Here is a 17,676-nt window from a genome sequence, read left to right as displayed (position 1 = left end):
GCAATCTACTCTAGTATTCTTGCCTGGAGAATCCCACGGTCAGAGGAGTCTGGTGGACTACAGTCCGTAGGGTTGCAGTGAGTCAGACAGGACTGAACTGACTTAGCATGCATGCATGCTTGATTGCTGGGTGGCCAGAACTTCACTGGAGGAGGTACTTGGCTCCTAGAGGGAGTTCTCTGTGACCAAGGTTTCTCCCGAGTGTGGCTGTTGCCCTGGCTCCACAGAGGGGTGTCCTACATGTTGGTGATGGGTGTGCAAACGTCAGGTGGGTGGCTGGGCGGTGCTCCTCCCCCGTGATCGCCCACCCATTGCCACCAGCTCTTGCATCAGCTCACACGTTCGCACCAGAGTGCAAGTGAGCTCTAAGTGACATCCCTTCCAGGAAGACTGGATCTTCGCTGGAATTAAGTTGTGGCGCTTAATGATCAAGGCTCGTTCAGCCATGAGCTGGGGTTGCAGGTGTGTCTGGACATCAGCCTCATGTCCCAGATCAATGAAGGGACCGAGGCAGTGGTCAGTCTCAGCCGCAGGAGGTGGCGTCTGCTGTGCTAGGGCTTTGCATTGGGTGAGGAGGAGGGGGGTGGTTAGGTCAGCGGGTCCAGCAGTGGCTGTCACCGTCATTAGTGCCCCACTTACGTCCAGCCTCAAAGTCAGGCTCTCCCTTTCCCAGCATCCTGTCCGCCCGTGACTGTCAGTTCAGGGACATTGGCTCTGATGGTGTCACCAGAAGCTTCCCTGTTCGCACAGCCCTTGCTGGGTGTTAAGCAGCCCCCATTGCAGCGTTGCGCCTGGGAGGCTCTGCTGTTTAAAGGAGCTTTGTTTTCCTTTCCTCATCTCGCCCCTCCTTTCCCCTCCTGTTCCACTGTCTCCTCCACCCCTGCTCCTGCAACCCCCCAGCAGCCGTGTCTGCTTGGAGGAGTGGATCTGGTTTGGTTTTCTAAGCATTCACACCTCCTTGCTATATGTTCTCCCTCATCCTTCTCCTCTCTTTCTATTGACCATAGACCAGGAATTGCAGGGGCATGTTTTTCATTGAAATGTGAAATTTTTGTCTTTGGTGAAATAAACATTTTGAACCTTTGCATCCATTTGAGCGTTTATTCACCTCCTAGGCTAGCACCCCTCAGAGCAGCACGTGGTCTCGGAAGTGTCCTGGAAGCCAGGTGAGAGCTTCTGAGGGTGGAGAACGGACAGGTGGTTGGTCCCAGGGCCGGTCACTCGTCCGCCAGGGTTTCTGAAATGCAAGAGGTCAAGTCAGAGAGCTGTGTCCGGGACTTCCCTGGAGGTCCACTGGTTCAGACGCCATGCTTCCAGTACAGGGGACACGGGTTTGATCCCTGGTTGGGCACTTAAGATCCGCATGCCGTACAGTGCAGGCAAAAAAGGAGGAACCACCAAAACAACCTCTGCTGTGCCCGCCGCCCTTCTGTTGCCATCCAGTTTGGCTTTCCTTCCTCAGGGACAGGGGAGATGTGTTGTAATGGCGAAAGGACTGGCCCCCGAGCTGGACCGTGCACTTCGGCCTGTCCCCTAAAGCTGGGGCCCTGGACCCAGTCCCCCACGGGTACTGGGTGATGGCTCTTTGGCAAAGAGGAATTGGAAGCTCTTTTGGGAGGCAGGGTGGGGAATGAAACCTCTGTTTTGTTACTCATAGGAAGGCTCACACTGGGACTCAGGCGAAGCTTGGAATTGAGCTGAGCTGGGCAAGGACTTACCTTCGGCTTCTTCCCAAAGGATGTCCTGAAGAAACTTCCCCAGCGTCTGGCCGTGCTGGAGGGACTGAGCCCCTGACAGCTTGATCCCAATGTCAAAGGGGGCATTGAACTAGGAGGAGGACCACCCAGGAACCGTCAGAGGTCACCCCACCCTCCCACCCCGCCCTCTGCACCCCCACCAGAAGAGGCCCTGGCTCTCAGGAGGGGAAGAGGGAAGGGCCTGGGGTCCGACAGGCCCCCCGAGGGGTGGCTCAGCCAGTTCGCCGTCCATCCCGGGCCTGACCTTACCACTCCACGATCCTTAGGAGGCTCACCCTGTGCCCTCTTCACCTGGCTCTGAGGAGGTTACTGATAAAAGCTGTGGGTGCCCTAGATCAGGTGTCCCCCCATCTTTCAGCTTCGGAAGACGTCAAGCGGGATGGCCAGCGATGGAGTTACAGGCCCTGGCAGCGTGGTGTGGGGCCGGGGCTCTCCCTGGTGGACGCAGCCCTGGCTCGGGGGACGGTCTCTGCGCCCCTCCCGCCCTTCCCAGGAGCTGTTCTTCTCGACTGCACAGGCCCGTCCCTGTTCCGTGTTGGACCAGATGGGATGGTGACCTCCCTCGAACGATGCTCTGAGCCAAGTCTGTTCTTTCTGTGCCTCCGTCTCTTCCCTCCTACAGGGGGATCACCCCACGATAGGCTCCCAGTTTCTCAGCAGCCTATGAGACGACTTGCTGAAGCTCAAAGATTTGGGCGACCAGGAAGGAACTCTGAGGCTGCATCGTTGTTTCTGTCCGGGGGAGCAGAGGCCATGTCCGCCTCCGCTCATCCAGTTCCTGGCCGTGTTGGTGACAGAGCTCCTGGGTGAGTCCACGAAGGGCTCTTGGGGCCGAAAGGAGCCCCTGGTCCCTCTGCCCCCGGCAGGGGTGCAGCCCTCACCCTGCTCAGGCCCGGGCTGAGCGCCTTTCCCTCCGCCTCCCATTTCACAGGTGAGCAGGGATGCTCCGAGGTGTTATGAAAACAACGCATAAAATGTGTGTTCCCCTTTTAAAATTTACCTCCCCCTCTTGCCTCCACCATGAAGATGGAGCTGTGGAGATGACGTAATTGATTTGGGGGGGAACTGAGGCCGCTCCGTTCTCTCCCTTCAGTAAATATTCATTTCCCCTCCAGCCCCGTGGCCGACGCGAGTGGTCGGGTGACCCCAGCAGGCTTTGGGGCTCCATGGACACTGCGTTGGGGGCCTGCCGGGCTGGCCTGCACCCTGGAACCGGGCGAGGGGCCCCTGTCAGGGGGTGAGGCAACTGTCGGACGGAAGACAGCGCGGCTTTGAGGGGCCAGGAACGGCCCCCTTGGCCCCAGTGTCTCACTGGTCCGTGGGTGACGGGTAGGGTGGGACAGGACTTGGTCTATAGAGTGTTCCGCTCTGAGATTCCATTTTAGGAAGACATTTGGAGGGAGTGGAGGGGCCTGCGATGCCTGAGGCGGGACCCCAGGCCTGGAGGCTTTGGGGTGCACAGCCCATGCTCTGTGGCCTGCGTCTCAGGCTCCCCCACATCTGGTGAGGCCCCCACCTCTGGATATCACACACTCCTGGTTCCGGCTGAGGCAGGGCCTGCTGTTGCCTCTGTGGAAGCTGGAAAGTCCCAGCCAAGACTTCTTGCCCATCTGAGCGGTCCCAGGGCTTCCTTTGCCCCACTGGGCCTGGCAGTCTCATCAGGAAAGTTCCCTGGTTTTAATGTAAGAATCTGCAGGCCGTCGTCAAGTAGGAATGTGACAGGTGGGGTCTCATATGTGGTGGAGGAGGTGCCTGGCGAAAGTCAGGGGCTGGGGGCTGGGGATTTGACCTCTGATGAGAGCAGAGGCAGGCAGAGGAGACTTCCCGGGCACCTGCTTTCTCTGCCAGATCGGCAATGGAGATCGAGGGCTTGGGGACCCGAGCCCCCCAGACCATAGGTCCCCCTTCGGCGCCTGCAGGCAATGGCCTCTCGGGCTAGTGGGTCCCCCTGGCTGAACCTCTGTTCCTCATCTCTAAATGAGGCCACGGAGACCAGCCGTACTGACCCCACCGGTGGCTGTAGAGATTCAGTGCCAAGCAGGAGGGTAGAAGGGCTTCCCAGGTGATGCTAGTGGTAAAGAACCCACCTGGCAATGCAAGTGATGTAAGAGACACAGGTTTGATCCCTGGGTCGGGAAGATCTCCTGAAGGAGGGCATGACAACCCACTCCAGTATTCTTGCCTGGAGAATCCCATGGGCAGGGGAGCCTGGTGGGCTGCAGTCCATGGGGTCACAAGGAGTTGGACACGACTGAAGCGACTGAGCACGCTCGCGTGCAGGAGGGCGGAGCCGTGGAAAGTGAGGCCGAGGGGGCGCAGCAGCTCAGTGGTGACTGGGCACCTCGGGGGACTCTGGTCACCCTGCACGGAGATGCCCATCTCCACCTAAAACCTTGTCAGTCCTTTCCCGGGACGGCGGCCAGGCGCCCCGGCAGGAAGGTCACCTGGCGGGGAGCCCTTAAAACGCCTTCACGCCCTGTCTCTCGTGGTCCTGCCGTTCTCTCCAAACGGCGCCCTTGCCCTGATTCCTGAGCCCAAGCAAGCCTGCCGGGCTCCATCTTGGCCTGCAGGTGGGGTTCACCCGTCCAGGGTGCTGCCCTGCCAAGATAGGGTGAGGTCAGGTCCAAGAGGGCCCTGAACCCATCGGAAGGTTTTCTGCGGGGAGACACCTGCAGTCTCTGAGCAGCTCCTCCTTCCGGGGTGTCTGTGAATACTTGCTGGCATGCCCCCTCCCCTCTGCTGGGGCTCATCCTGTTGCAGCAAATTTCCTTAGACATTTGCCTGTTGATGGCAAAGACCTAGCAGAGCCAGGGGTGTGGAGTCTGCTGTGGTCCTGCTGTCTGATGTCCCTTGAGTAGCTGCTAAGTGGGTGTCTGTGGGTGGCCGTCCTCCCCTGCCCTCCCCACCCCCCCTACTGCAGAGGGACCCACCCGGATTTCCAGCTCGTCCTCTGCACCTTCCGCCTGACCTCCCACCTCCGGGTCAAGCCGGCCTTCCAGGGCCCGGGGCTTCAGCCTGCCCGATGGCTTCTTAGGTTCCTTTCTCTGCAGGAAAGAGGAGGTGCTCCCCTTAGGCCCTGAATCCCCCTCTCCTCCGAGAGGCAGAGAGAGGTGTGGCCCCACAATCAGACCCAGAACCCTCCTTCGGGCTCGGGGAGAAGGCTGAAGGTCAGGGAGGGTGAGCTGCTGCCCGCTCACACGGCGCGGCATTCAGGACGCGGGGCCCCTGGGGCGACCTCACCTGCAGTCTCTCATGTTCGGGGCTCAGAAAGCTGGAGCCCGCCATGGCCAAGTCCAGCCAGAGCATGCTGAGCAGCAGCAGGCTGCAGATGGTCCGCGGGGCGGGCATGGCTTCCCTGGCTGGAGGCAGACGGACCTGGAGGAGAGAGGGTCTCTGGGCTGGGCAGAGAGATGGTGGTGGGGCTCCGAGCTGGGCCCCCGGGGTGACTGCTGTCTGGAGCAGCTCTCCCCCAGGAGCGCCACCTGCCCGCCTCCCCAGGTAGGAGCGTGTGGGCTCCTTCCCAAGGCTGTTCTCTTGGGGCCAGACGCTTGGCAGTGGGGCTGTCCACATCCTTCGTCCCCCGCCCTGAGAACCTTGCGCCAAGTTTCCGGAGGAGGGGTGAGGACGGCGAACCGGCCAGGTCCCAGGAGACACGGGGGTACCGGGGCCACTCCCAAGTCCAGCTGGGAGCAGCTGGGCGGCCTGGGGCCCTGCGACCTCCCCGTGTTCAGATGGGCCTGCGGGTGTGCGGCCGTTGCCAGGAGTTAGACCCATAAACAGACCCCCCGCACACGAGCATCCTCGGAGTGCCTACCTGGGGTTCGGGCGGAGGTGGTGCCTGGAGGCCGTCTGGTCCTTATATAGGGCAGCTTGTGTTTGTCTGAAACTAGCAGCCGTCTCTCAGGGCAGCCTGGCATCCGGGGGCTGAGTGCCATTCCTTGTGAACTAAAAATGCTCACATCACCCACCAGGGAGACATCAACAGCAGAGGTCAAATGCCCTGAGAGATGGCTGGGTTGGCTGGGGCGGCCCCGTGGGGCCACCTGCCCCTTCTGTGCCCAGGCGCGCCCGCCTCGGCTTGCGGGGGAGGAAGGAGAGTGCTCCCGGGGGCCAGCCCGGCATTGCTGCTCGGCGGCCATGGCCCGCTGGCCTTTCTGCTCCCCTCCTCCTCCCGGGGTAGAACCGGGTCGGCTGCTGTTGTGCAGTTGCCAGGTCGTGTCCGACTCTCTGCGACCCCACGGACTGCAGACCGCCAGGTGTCCCCATCCCTCATCCTCTCCTGGAGTTTGCCCCAGTTCACGTCCAGGGAATCAGTGATGAACTAGGCCTCGTCGCTCGAACTCGGGGGCTCGTGCTGCCTCAGGCCTCATGAGCGACGCCGCTCTGGCTCCATGGCCTCGAGCCCGTGAGAGAGCCTGCCTCCTGGCATTCTCAGGCCCCTGGAGGGAAGCCCCGTTTTTCAGGTGAGGAAACTGGAGGAGCAGGGCAGGGACCGTCTCCAGCAGGGGCTGAAGGCCCGTCCTCGCCTCTGGGAGGAAGGGGGTGATGGCTCCGCTCTGCGTGGTCTTTCTTGACAAGTGGGTTTGTTTCTCCTCCGCCGGCCAGGCCCTGAGAGGCAGCAGAGTGGCCCCGGGGGCGGGAGAGCCGGGACCCGGTGCTGCCACGGGTGACCACACGCACGCTTGCCTCAGTGAGGTCACTGAGCGTCCCCTGCACAGGGCTGCCTCTCAGAGTGGCTCGGCAGCCACCTCCCCGTCCCTCAACAGCTCTGAGGTCCCTCAGCCCTCCCTTCCTTCCCCAACTCGCCTGGGCTCTGCGGGATGTGCCCACCTCGAGGATGGACCGAGGTGACGGATGTGACATCCTTCGTAAACTGTCAAGTGTCACACAGTAGCTGTTCCTCGTACCTTGGCCAGCCTCGGCCACGTCACATGTTCCCCGATGATGAGCTGCTCAACCCCACGGGGGATTCCTAACCTGCCAGGAGCCCTTTGTCCCACCGGGTGCCCAGGCGGTGACTCCTGAGCTCGGTGTGTTGTCTGCGTAGACATTCTAGCGTCTCAGAGGAGGAACTCACTTCTGGCCACGCTCGGGAGGGTGGAAAGGCCACCCCCATCGGGGCTGAAGCAGTGGGGCTGGGCTGTGAAGGGAGGCCCTGCTGCAGGCAGAGGGCCGGAGCAGAGGTGAGTGGCAGGCGCGGGTGTGGACTGTGTGGAGCCCCCCGGTGAGAAGGTGGGGTACTTAGAGGATGGTGGCAGGGGTGGGGTGAGGATGAGCACCCTTGGGAAGCTCCTGGAACCAGGCATCTGGGCTTTCATCTGGAGGAGGGAAGACTTTGAAGGCTTGTGAGCAGTGGAGTGACCGATTGACCTTTAAGACTTGGGAGGCTTCACCACTTGTCTCATGGGGAGAAAAACTGTTTAAAGGGGCCACCCTTTCCCCAAAGCCACGCCGCCCTCAGTAACCTTGTGGGCTGCCAGCCGGGCTCCCAGTCAGGAAGGGGCTGGGGTCGCCAGCAGACCTCTGGCCGTCAGATGCTGGCCTGATGTAGATGGACCTCAGGGAGATGGACCTTGTGGAGACTGTAGGGACGGGGGACCTGGGAGGGGCTGGACTGAGCCCCACAGTGCAGTGTGGGGACTAAGTACCTTCTGCTGGAAGACTTCTTTCCACCAGGAGGCTCCATCAGTCCCAGGAGAGGGTAAGCGTGTCCCCTGGAGGCATTCCCCTTGTGGGACCCCTGAGCGTAGGGCTCCTGACCTTGGGAGCCGAAGGGCTGAAGGTGGAGTGGGGTGGGGAGATGTTTGAGACGGCCAGCAGCTTTTTCAGAGCCTCTCCTCGCCAACCCCAGCAAAAACAACAACCCAAAGCATCTATGGTGACCAGGCCCCTGCTGCGACATGAGGCCTCCCTCCTCCGTGGAGATGGAGCTGCGGGTGTTGACTTTAGATAACAGCCCCCGTGAGCAAGCAGAACACCCTTGCTCCCTGGTTCCCTCGCCCTCTGGTCCTGGAAACAGGAAAGTGCAGAGGAGGCCTGTGGGTGGGAAACCACCCCAGGCACATCCCCCAGAGCCCAGGGGACGGGAGGGCTGAGGGACCTCGGAGCTGTTGAGGGACAGGGAGGCGGTACCTGGAAAGTACCCCACCGCCCACCCCCAGCTGTGGAAGGGGGCGCGGACTGAGAGGGGACACACGCAGCCCGACCCCAGAGTTCTCTGGAGGAGGACTGTGTCTCCGGGCAAGGACTGGCCTTCCCCAGCTCATGATTTCCGTCGGAGTGCGGATAACGCTGAGGCCAGCCTTCACCCGTCTGTCTGCTCCTCAGAGCGGTCCTTGCCCGCTGGGTGGTGCTTTCCTTCCCACCGCACAGCCTCGAGGGCCCGGCCTCGTGAACGGACAGGGACACAGCGTCACCGTCACCGAAGTAACTGCCACGTGTAAACGGTGTCTGAGAACAAACTGTGTACACGGTCCACTGTCCATCTGTCCGTCCCAATAATTAGTTGGCTCATTAGGCACTTTCTTCATCAATGTAGCCCAACCTTGGTATGACCGAGGCAGAGTTTCGGGTTATAGAAACAGGTTTTATTTTGTGAGATATGGCTCTTTGGTCCGGCTGCTTCTCTCCTTCTGGCTTCTGAAATAGAAGTATCATGCCAGCCATGCGATGAAAAATTCCTTAGAAGTCACATTAAAGAATGCAGAAAGAAAGAGGTAAAATCAATTTTAATAATACACTTTAATGTATCCAAAACACTATCAATTTGGCGTGCAATCAATATGAAAAATGATTTCCATGTTTGGCACTAGTTTTCTTTTTATAAATCCTCACAGTCTGGTGGGTATTGTATTTCTGCAGCGCGTTTCAGTTCAGGCCTGCTGCACTTCCAGTGCTTAGTAGGGACCCGTGGCTCCCAGCTGCTGCATGGGGTGAGTACTAGATCAACGTGGGTGTCACGCTTTTTTTCATTTTTTATTTCTATTTCTTTAAAGTCCATAGTAAAGTCACAGCTGTAAAATAAATGCATTTAAAAAAACAGAAGATACATCTGCATGACAAAAAATAGACGATGATTGAAAATCTACAGGATTCCCCAATAGCTTGGTTGATAGAAAATTCGCCTGCAATGCAGGAGACCCTGGTTTGATTTTTGGGTCAGGAAGATCTGCTGAAGAAGGGATAGGCTACCCACTCCAGTATTCTTGGGCTTCCCTTGTGGCTTAGCTGGTAAAGAATCCACCTGCAATGCGGGAGACCAGGGTTGAATCCCTGGGTTGGGAAGATCCCCTGCAGAAGGGAAAGGCTGCCCACTCCAGTATTCTGGCCTGGAGAATTCCATGGACTGTATAGTCCATGGGATTGCAAAGAGTCGGACACGACTGAGTGGCTTTCACTTTTCATGAAAATCTGCTGTACATTTTGCCAAGGGCAGCAGAATGCAACATGATAGGAAAAATTCAATGTTCAAATATATCAACAAAAACTTCCCTCAAGAATAGTAAAATCATCTAAGAAAATGGTATGTTTACATAAGTGGACATTTTTTTAAAAACTGAGGTACAGGGTGCTTGATAAAAATATGTGGGCACCAGGAACTCATGATTAATCTTCTAAAATGAAGATTTATTTAAGAATAAAATTACCGTTTCTAACATGATAATCATATGAAACCTTTTTTTTTCCTTTATAGAAACGAGATGGGCACTTAACAGGAACAGCTTAGTAGTCATTTAAGAACTGGAGACACCATGGGCGTTGCTCTTAACACTTTCATCACCTTAGCCAAGTGCTCTCTCATCGCTCCTTTCCCACTGGGGCGTCCCTGTTCTTCTGCCATCGTGGGGCTGGAGCCCCAGATTCTAGTCTTCTGTCTTCAGTCTGGCCAGCAGCTTCCGCCCTCAGCCTTCACACACGCCCAGGTCTCTCACCCTGGGAAGGTCTGTCAATGGCCCTTGCCCTCGTGCTGCTGTGTCCAGGTAGAATTTCCTTTCCTTGTATCCCGTTCCTCACTGGATACCGGCCCCTCCGAACTATCTCGCTCGACACCCGCTCCACCACTGTGCTGAAATGGCTCTCGGAGCTGCAGGTAGCACAGCCTTAGTCTAGGGGTCGGTAAGAGCCGTGGGACCTCGGTGAGGCCCGTGGGGTCACCTGATCGCAACTGCTGGGTGCAGACTTGTGCTGCGGTGCGGTGGATTCATGGGGAGGCCGTAAGAAAGCTGATTTCCCTATGCTTCATCTTCTGACTCTGATCGAGTAAGTCTGCTGTGGGGCTGAGAATCTGTATTTTCACAAGGGTCTCAGGAACTTCCTTTCTGATTACAAAGTCATATTTCCAATGGAAAACTTGGCCAAAAGTTTTCCAGCAAAACCTGTGTAAGCTAAACTCTCTCTCCAGATATATTTGACCTTATTCTTCTAGAAAATTTCACACACACAAAGAAAGCAGAGAGAGTCATTCCGTGAGTCTCCAAGCGACGGCATCAGTTTCAACATACATTAGCGTTTCTTTCGCGTACTCATCCCTCATACTGTTTTTCATTTGAGGGGAACACGCTAAGAGCAAATCTCAGCAGTCACGTGACTTTAGGCTTCAGTCCGTGCCTTTTACAGGTGACACACTTTCTCAGCAGTGACGTGACTTCAGGCTTCAGTCCGTGCCCTCACAGGAGACACCCTTTCTCGGCCGGCCGCGGCCCCTTTCACTGTCACTGTCCTGTTGCCCAGCTGTGTCCAGGCGTCCCCGCCCTCCAGTCTCCTGGAGTCTCTCACACTCACGCCCACTGGCTCACTGACGCTCTGACCATCTCGTCCTCTGCGCCCCTCCTATTTTTGGTTTCGGTCTCTACCAGCATCCGGGCCTTTCCCAGTGAGTCAGCTCTTTCCATCAGGTGGCCAAAGAACTATGACTTCGGCTTCAACAATTTTGTTTCATGGCAAGTAGAAGGGAAAAGTGGAAGCAGTGAAAGATTTTATTTTCTTGGGCTCCAAAAATCACTTCTGATGGTGACTTCAGTCATGAAATGAAAAAATGCTCCTTGGAAGGAAAGCTTTCACAGAGCTGGACAGCAAGACAGTTGTTTGATGAGTGCTTTAGATGCACTTGAGTGTGTGTTAAGTGTTGTTGGAAAGGATGTTCTACGAGTGCCAGTTAGGTCAGACTGACTGACAGTATCCCATCACTTGACTGTTTCAGGGGTCTACGTGTTCTGCTGCTAAAGGACGAGCATTGAGATCACCAGCTAGAACTGGAAAAGACTTCTCTTCACTTCTGTGAGTTTTTGTTTCACATATTTTGAAGTTTTTCCTCACCATAAACATGTCCAGATGTATCTGAACCCAAATAAACTACTATGCTAAGGGGTTGTTCTTAATAAAGAGGATGACTCTAAGCTTAGAGAATGTAGGTAGGAAGCCTACACCAGAGAATGCAGAGGCCATTTCACTTTGAAACTACTTCTCGTGGATGATCACCGACCTTTGGGGTCCTTGAGGCTGGGATTAAAGAGTGGGCATGTGGGTCTAAGACAGAAGACCGAACCAGAAGTGGGAGGCACTAGGGCACAAGGGGGATCATTTCTGCCAGAACCTCTGCAGCACGCTTGGATCCAGGAGAGTCTAGGCTAGGGAACCAAGCCTGCCTAGACCTGGGACACCGAGCCAGGGGACCCAGGCTGTGGGGATATAACAGACACAAGTGTATAAGGACAGAACTGATCTCGTCGTGCAGGATGTAGGCGGGCAGCACCACTGTTCAGCTGTACACCCTCCACAGCTCTCCTTTCGTGGACTCTTCCCACGGAGGCTCTGAGAGAGTGCTGGGTGGACCGCCTGTGCTGTACAGTGATGGGGGGTCGCTATTTTTTGTAGTAGTGTGAACTGCGCGTACCTTACCCCCCAGCTTTTGCCCCTACTGCACAGACATTTTGTTTCCAGGACTCTAAGACTGTTTCTCAGAGGGTTCATTTCTCTTGTTTGAGATGACACCACTACACCAAATCCATTGGCTGCAGCCCTTCCGTAAGTTCCCCGAGTCCGAGATCTCTAGGTCCGTCCTGTCGCCATCAAAGGCACTGTCCTCTCCGTCTCACAGCTGAGTCATTACTACGGCACACACGTTCCCGGGAGATTTTTTTGGCGTGCACGTGGTCCCGGTTGTTTGCTTCAGTTCCCCATCTTGAGTACTGTACATACTCCTGCAGCATGCGTTTTGATGCCCGTGTCATTTCAGTCCCTAGTTTCCCATTACTTTATCTGGGACTGTGTACTCCAATCACATGGAGCTGTGATTTCCCTTTCAGAAGCCTGAGTACTCTTTTCCAGAGTGGCCCGTGCCTGTGTGCAGTGCCAGCGTCAGCACGGAGGGCTCCCTCTGTCCTCAATCTGCAGCATTTACTGTTGGCAGACTTTTGTGCTGGACACTCTGACTCATGGCAGATGGTGCAGGGTGTAGTTTTGATGGTCCCGTCTCTCAGTTTGAGGGATCTCGTGCAGCATTTAATGTGCCTTGTTTGTTCCTTGTAAATATTTGAGGACGATTTCCTTTTGAATAGGGCTTGTTGAAAGTCCCCGTTTGTGGTTTTTGAAGTTTTACTCACTTACCTGTGCCAGGGTGTTTCTAGGTAAGTGTTCTTCTTTACGGCCCCACAGCCCTTTGATTATGCAGTGCCTTGAAGCACCAGTTTGTATGTTGTAATAACAGGAAATGGCCACAAGGTGGCACTACTTTTCCATGCCCAACCCAGGTCAGTGGCGAGACCAGCGCCTTAGGAAAGTGCAGGCTTTGGGTGGCGAACGTGTGGAACATGCTGTGTCTCAATTCCTCCTCCTGTTTCACCCTTGACCCGCAGATACTCAGAAAGCCCTGGGAAACTGCTATGCTGCATTCCTGTCCTTTGGAAGTTAGGGGGCTTGAAGGTAAGGGGCTGCATGTGAGACCCCACCACCAGAGCCTGTGCAGGCCATATGAAAAGCTTGTAGTGCTTTTCTCCCCAATAGTGCGGTGTCTCTTGGGTCCTTTCACTCGAGATTAACATTCGGGGTAGGCTGCCTGGGTCTCAGATTGCGGCCCAGTTGGGAAGTGAGGCTCTCAAAGTCCAAGGAACATTTATGCCAAAACATTACAGCAGCCTGAGCTCAGGTGGCTCTGGCCTTGGGGACCAAGGCTGCTTAAGCATGGCACACGTGCCAGGGGACCCAGGCTGTGGGGAATGTGATAGTTTGAAAGATGCTTCAACGTTTCAGGTGTATAAAGACAGAACCGGCCCCCTTCACGTGCATGATGTGGGCGGGCAGCACCACTGCTCGCTGTGCGCGTCTGCACAGCTGATTTGGGTTCTTTTCCCTTGGAGGCTCTCACACAGTGCTGGGTAGGCTGCATGTGCTGTTGATGGAGGGTCGATTTTTCTGTAGCAGTGTGAACTGCTCGTTCCCCAGTGTTCCTTTACAGTCTTTTCCCCAGCTCCTGCCCCTGCGACACACACATTTTGCTTTCGGGACTCCAGGTTTGTTTCTGTTTTCTCAGAGGGTTCATTTCTAGGTGGGCTGAGGTGACATCCCTACACCAAATCCTATGGCTGCTGTCTACCTTAGTTCCCCGAGTTCAGAGATCTCCTGGTCCGTCCTTGCTGCGTCAAAGGTATTGTTTGCTTCTTTATTTCATGGCTATTTCAGTAGTCTAGTGCCTGCATGTCCCAGGTGGATTTTTTTCAGCATCCTAGTGGTCCTGGTCATTTGGTTTGATTCTCAATCTTGAGGTTGTTCATATTCCTGCAGCAAGCATTTTGATAACCGGGCCATTTCAATTTCCAGTTGCTTTTTACTTTATGTCCAGCAGCATGTACTGTGCTCACATGGAGCTGTGATTTCCTTTCAGAAGCCTGAGTATCCTTTTCCAGAGTGGCCCGTGCCTGTGCAGTGCCAGCGTCAGCACGGAGGGCTCCCTCTGTCCTCAATCTGCAGCATTTACTGTTGGCAGACTTTTGTGCTGGACACTCTGACTCATGGCAGGCGGTGCAGGGTGTAGTTTTGACAGTCCTGTCTCTCAGTTTGAGGGATCTCGTGCAGCATTTAATGTGCCTTGTTTGTTCCTTGTAAATACTTTGAGGAAAATTTCCTTTTGAATAGGGCTTGTTGAAAGTCCCCTTGTTTATGGGTTTTGAAGTTTTACTCGCTGACCTCCACCAGGATGTTTTACGGTCAGTCAGTTCAGTCGCTCAGTCCTGTCTCTTTGCGACCTTATGGACTGCAGCACGCCAGGCCTCCCTGTCCATCACCAACTCCCAGACCTTGCTCAAATTCATGTCCATCGAGTCTGTGATGCCATCCAACCAGCTCATCCTCTGTCGTCCCCTTCTCCTCCTGCCCTCAATCTTTCCCAGCATCAGGGTCTTTTCCAGGGAGTCAGTTCTTTGCATCAGGTGGCCAAAGTATTGGAATTTCAGCTTCAGCATCAGTCCTTCCAATGAATAGTCAGGATTGATTTTGTTAAGTGTTCCTTATTTAAGGCCCCGCAGCCCTATGATTATACAGTAACTTGAAGCACCAGTTTGTATGTTGGAAGAACAGGAATTGGCTACAAGGTGGCATCACACTTCTATGCCCAACCCAGGTCAGTGGGGAGACCAGAGCCTTTGGAAAATGGGGGCTTTGGGTTGCCAATGTCTGTGAAACATGGAAGCACAAACCCCAAAGGCCTGTGTCCTGTTCTTCCTCCTGCTTCACTGCTGACTTGCAGATATTCAGACACCCCTGCAAAACTGCAATCTTGTCCTTTGGAAGTTAGGGGGCTTGAAGCTAAGGGGCTGCAGGGAGCCTGTGGAGGCCGTATGAAGTTTCAAGCACTTTTCTCCCATTAATGCAGTATCTCTTGGGTCCTTTTGCCTGAGATTAGCGTTCAGGGTAGGCCTCCTGGGTTAAATTGAGGCCCAGTGTGGAAGTAAGGAGGCACCAGAATTCTACTCCAGGGGAGGAACATTTATGCCAAAACCTTACAGCAGCCTAGGACAGAGACCATCTTCATGCTCAGGGTTTTTTCTTCCCCTGATTTTTATTAGTTACAGGCTGTACATGGCACAAGGCAGTTTCTCACCTTCCTGCTGATTGCCTCCGTGGTTGTTCCAGATTTTCTGCCTCCAGAGGCGCACCACGCTGCCTGCAGAGATCTCAGTCATCGCAGTGAGTGGTGTGAACGCTCATTCCAGTCGGTCACTGCTGCTTTGAGATGCTCCCCGTTAGGCTGAGTAAGGCCCTCTGCCCGTCCCGAACACAGGGTGTATGCTCAGGGTGAGTACAGTGCAGGGGAGACAGCTGCAGCCCTGAAGGTCCAGTGCATGGCTCTCTATTACAGAGCTCTGCAGGGTGCCTTCAGCAGAACTCAAGTCCGGGGACAGTGCCTGACAGGAGTGTGTGAGGCTCGGCCAGGCCCCCAGGGACCTGGTCTGCATCTCTGCTCTTCTAGGACAACTACCATGAAAGGAGCTTGGTTTTAGGTGGCTTAGGAAAGTGCAGGGAGAGTTATAAGCAATATGTGTTTATTTAATTACTCTGGAAACAAACCCCACAAATGACACCTGAACATAAAAGGTACGTAAAAATGACCAAAATATCTTAAAATAACAACCTTCAGATCTTTTCGTAGTTTTTCCCTCACAACAAGTGTGTGTGCAGCTGGACGGTAAGTTACAAACCATATCAGATCATGTTAAGGCAGATGACAATCCTGTTGTCTGTGTGACTCCCCCAAAGGGGATGGCGCGGGAGTGGGGCCTTTTTCCTCTCCGCCGTCTGGGCTGCTGGCCCAGGATCTGCAGCAGGTGGAGAAGCAGGCACCCTGTATGCTCACTGCTCATTCTGCTGTCCCTCCGTGACAGACGTGGACACGGATCCCTGGCCCTTGTTGACGTCACTGATGCACACCCACTGCCCGTCGACCGACTCCTTCCACAGCGTCACCTGCAAGCAGAACACAGCACCCACTGGAGGAGGCACATCTTCAGGAGGGGCGCACACTCCACCTCCATCAGAGACCACAGCTCACCGTCAAGGGGTAAATTGAGCACTTAATTTTGGTGGTTTCAGTGGAGGAACCAAGGTAAGTAAAGGAACATACACATGAACAAATACACACACAGGGGTGGGGAGAGTGATGTCAAGACGAGGATGACTCCAGCTGCTCCTGGCTTCCCTCAGATGAAGAACAGAACTGTTCATGGACGTGACATGCCTGAACAAATCATTCGCCACAGCACTGAGGCTGAAGCGCCCCTACAGCAAAGACTGAGAAACTCCATGAGAAGGTGAGAGGTATGACCAGTGTTTAGCCCAGGGCCCCTTGCCAGGGCTGGCAGGGTACACACTGAGAGGCTTCTCCTGAGGCTCTGCACTGGAGTGAGAAGAGGGCCTTCTGCTGGCAAAGAATTCACCACTTTGCAGATCCGCTACTCTGGTTTGGCTCCACAGAGATCGCGGCTGACTCTGAGGCTCTGATGCTGAGACACTAACTGTGCGGGGTAAGGAGCAGCCATGGCCAGCACCCAGATCTTGGAGTAGGAGTTTGCACCTGCAGCGCTTAGGCCGGAGTCTGTTCCTACAGGGAACGGGGGCACACTGAGGGCTAGAGATGAGACCACAAGTCATTAGAGCCTTACAGCACTACTTGCCTGATGGCTCAGTTGCTAAAGAGTCTGCCTGCAATGCAGGAGATGCAACTTCTATCCCTGGGTAAGGAAATCCCCTGGAGAAGGAAATGGCAACCCGCTCCAGTATTCTTGCCTGGAAAATCCCACAGTCAGAGGAGTGTGGCAGGCTACAGTCCATGGATTCACAAAGAGCTGGACACGATTGGTAGGTAAGAAACCTTGGAGCTGCTTCCCAGGCCAGGACCCACGTCCGACCACCCAAACAGACAAACTACACTGGCACTCTGTAGAAAAAAAGCGAGTAGCCTCACTCACCAAGACGTGCACACTTGCTCAGAAGCTCACCGAAGGGAGAGCCAAGCATCCTGTGGGCCCTGTGTGATGCACTGTCAGGACAGGGGCGTGGCACGTTTCAGGGTGAGCTGGGGGAGGACCAGGAGGCAGTGCGATCCAGATGCTCTAAAACTGCCACAAGGAACTGCCTCAGCAGAAAAAAGGTTTAACAGAAAGTACTATCTGTGAATATCACTATGTTGAGAGGCTCCCGGGTACAATCTGAAGTAGTGAGTGCTAGAATTGAACCCAAATGTTATCAGATATAGCACAGAAATACATGTTCTAATCCATAATTAGAGGAGAAAAGAAATAAGAAATTCAGGGAGAGTCCCTTGAAATTAATGAAAAGGCAATCGTAACACAGTGTGAAAAAACCAATCTCAAGAGTATCCTGGGCGGGTAAATCAGGAGGATGGGATTCACACAGACAAACAGATCATCAAAAAGACCTTATTGTAGCCCAGCAGAACTCTACTGAACACTGTCCCCTAAGCCAACCAGGTAAAGAATCTGAGAAAGAACAGTGTGTACATGGATAGCTGACCAGCACACAGTGTTCTGAAGCTGACACAACACTGGAAATCAACAATACTCCCAGATAAGGAGGAAAAAGGAAAACCTAAGCGTCTACTGTGCTGTGATGAGGGCTCTGAAACTGGGGCTAATGTCCATCCCTGGAGCCTGAGCGGGCTGGGAAACCAGGCTGTAGAGTCGAGGGCTGTAGGGAGGTGGCAGGGAGGGACCAGCAATGATGCCCTCTTGGAGCTGGACTGCCTGGTGCCTCTGGAAGGCACCAGAATCACCAGACACGCCCGGGCCACGCAGAGGATAAAGCACACCCAGGGCACCCAAGAGCTGAGTCCTCTGGGCGGGAGATCTGGGAAGACCCAAGTCTCCAGGGCCCCCTTCTCCAGCCTCTGTCCAGGGGCTCAGCCCCACGT

General features: G+C 55.0%; 2 protein-coding genes across 2 annotated transcripts in view; both read right to left on the bottom strand.

Annotated features, from left to right (window-relative positions):
* Positions 1-1,112: 1,112 nt before the first annotated feature.
* On the bottom strand, positions 1,113-5,107 carry GHRL (ghrelin and obestatin prepropeptide). Its single transcript, XM_055413316.2, has 4 exons — positions 4,998-5,107; positions 4,688-4,801; positions 1,719-1,827; positions 1,113-1,237 (listed from the first exon to the last, which is right to left on the bottom strand). The coding sequence occupies exons 1-4, from the start codon at positions 5,103-5,105 to the stop codon at positions 1,218-1,220; spliced, it is 351 nt and encodes a 116-aa protein (XP_055269291.1). The 5' UTR covers positions 5,106-5,107; the 3' UTR covers positions 1,113-1,217.
* A 10,169-nt stretch (positions 5,108-15,276) lies between these two features.
* SEC13 (SEC13 homolog, nuclear pore and COPII component) overlaps positions 15,277-17,676 on the bottom strand; it is a 35,436-nt gene continuing 33,036 nt past the window's right edge. The window contains exon 9 of the mRNA XM_055413601.2: positions 15,277-15,713. Coding sequence (XP_055269576.1) covers positions 15,600-15,713 — 114 coding nt within the window. The 3' untranslated portion in view covers positions 15,277-15,599. The remainder of the gene's footprint in view (positions 15,714-17,676) is intronic.

This window comes from Moschus berezovskii, chromosome 24, assembly GCF_049115385.1.
Source record: "Moschus berezovskii isolate FMDL1 chromosome 24, NW_MosBer_1.0, whole genome shotgun sequence".
Taxonomy (NCBI): Eukaryota; Metazoa; Chordata; class Mammalia; order Artiodactyla; family Moschidae; genus Moschus; species Moschus berezovskii.
This window is presented reverse-complemented; position numbering and strand designations above follow the sequence as displayed.

Coding starts and splice junctions, on each gene's coding strand:
- GHRL (XM_055413316.2), bottom strand. CDS start 5,105: ATGCCCGCCCCGCGGACCATCTGCAGCCTGCTGCTGCTCAGCATGCTC. Junction 1,828..4,687: donor AGGACGAGCTGGAAATCCGG/GTGGGTCCCTCT, acceptor TCCTCCTCCTAG/TTCAATGCCCCCTTTGACAT. Junction 1,238..1,718: donor CCTTTGGGAAGAAGCCGAAG/GTAAGTCCTTGC, acceptor CTTGCATTTCAG/AAACCCTGGCGGACGAGTGA.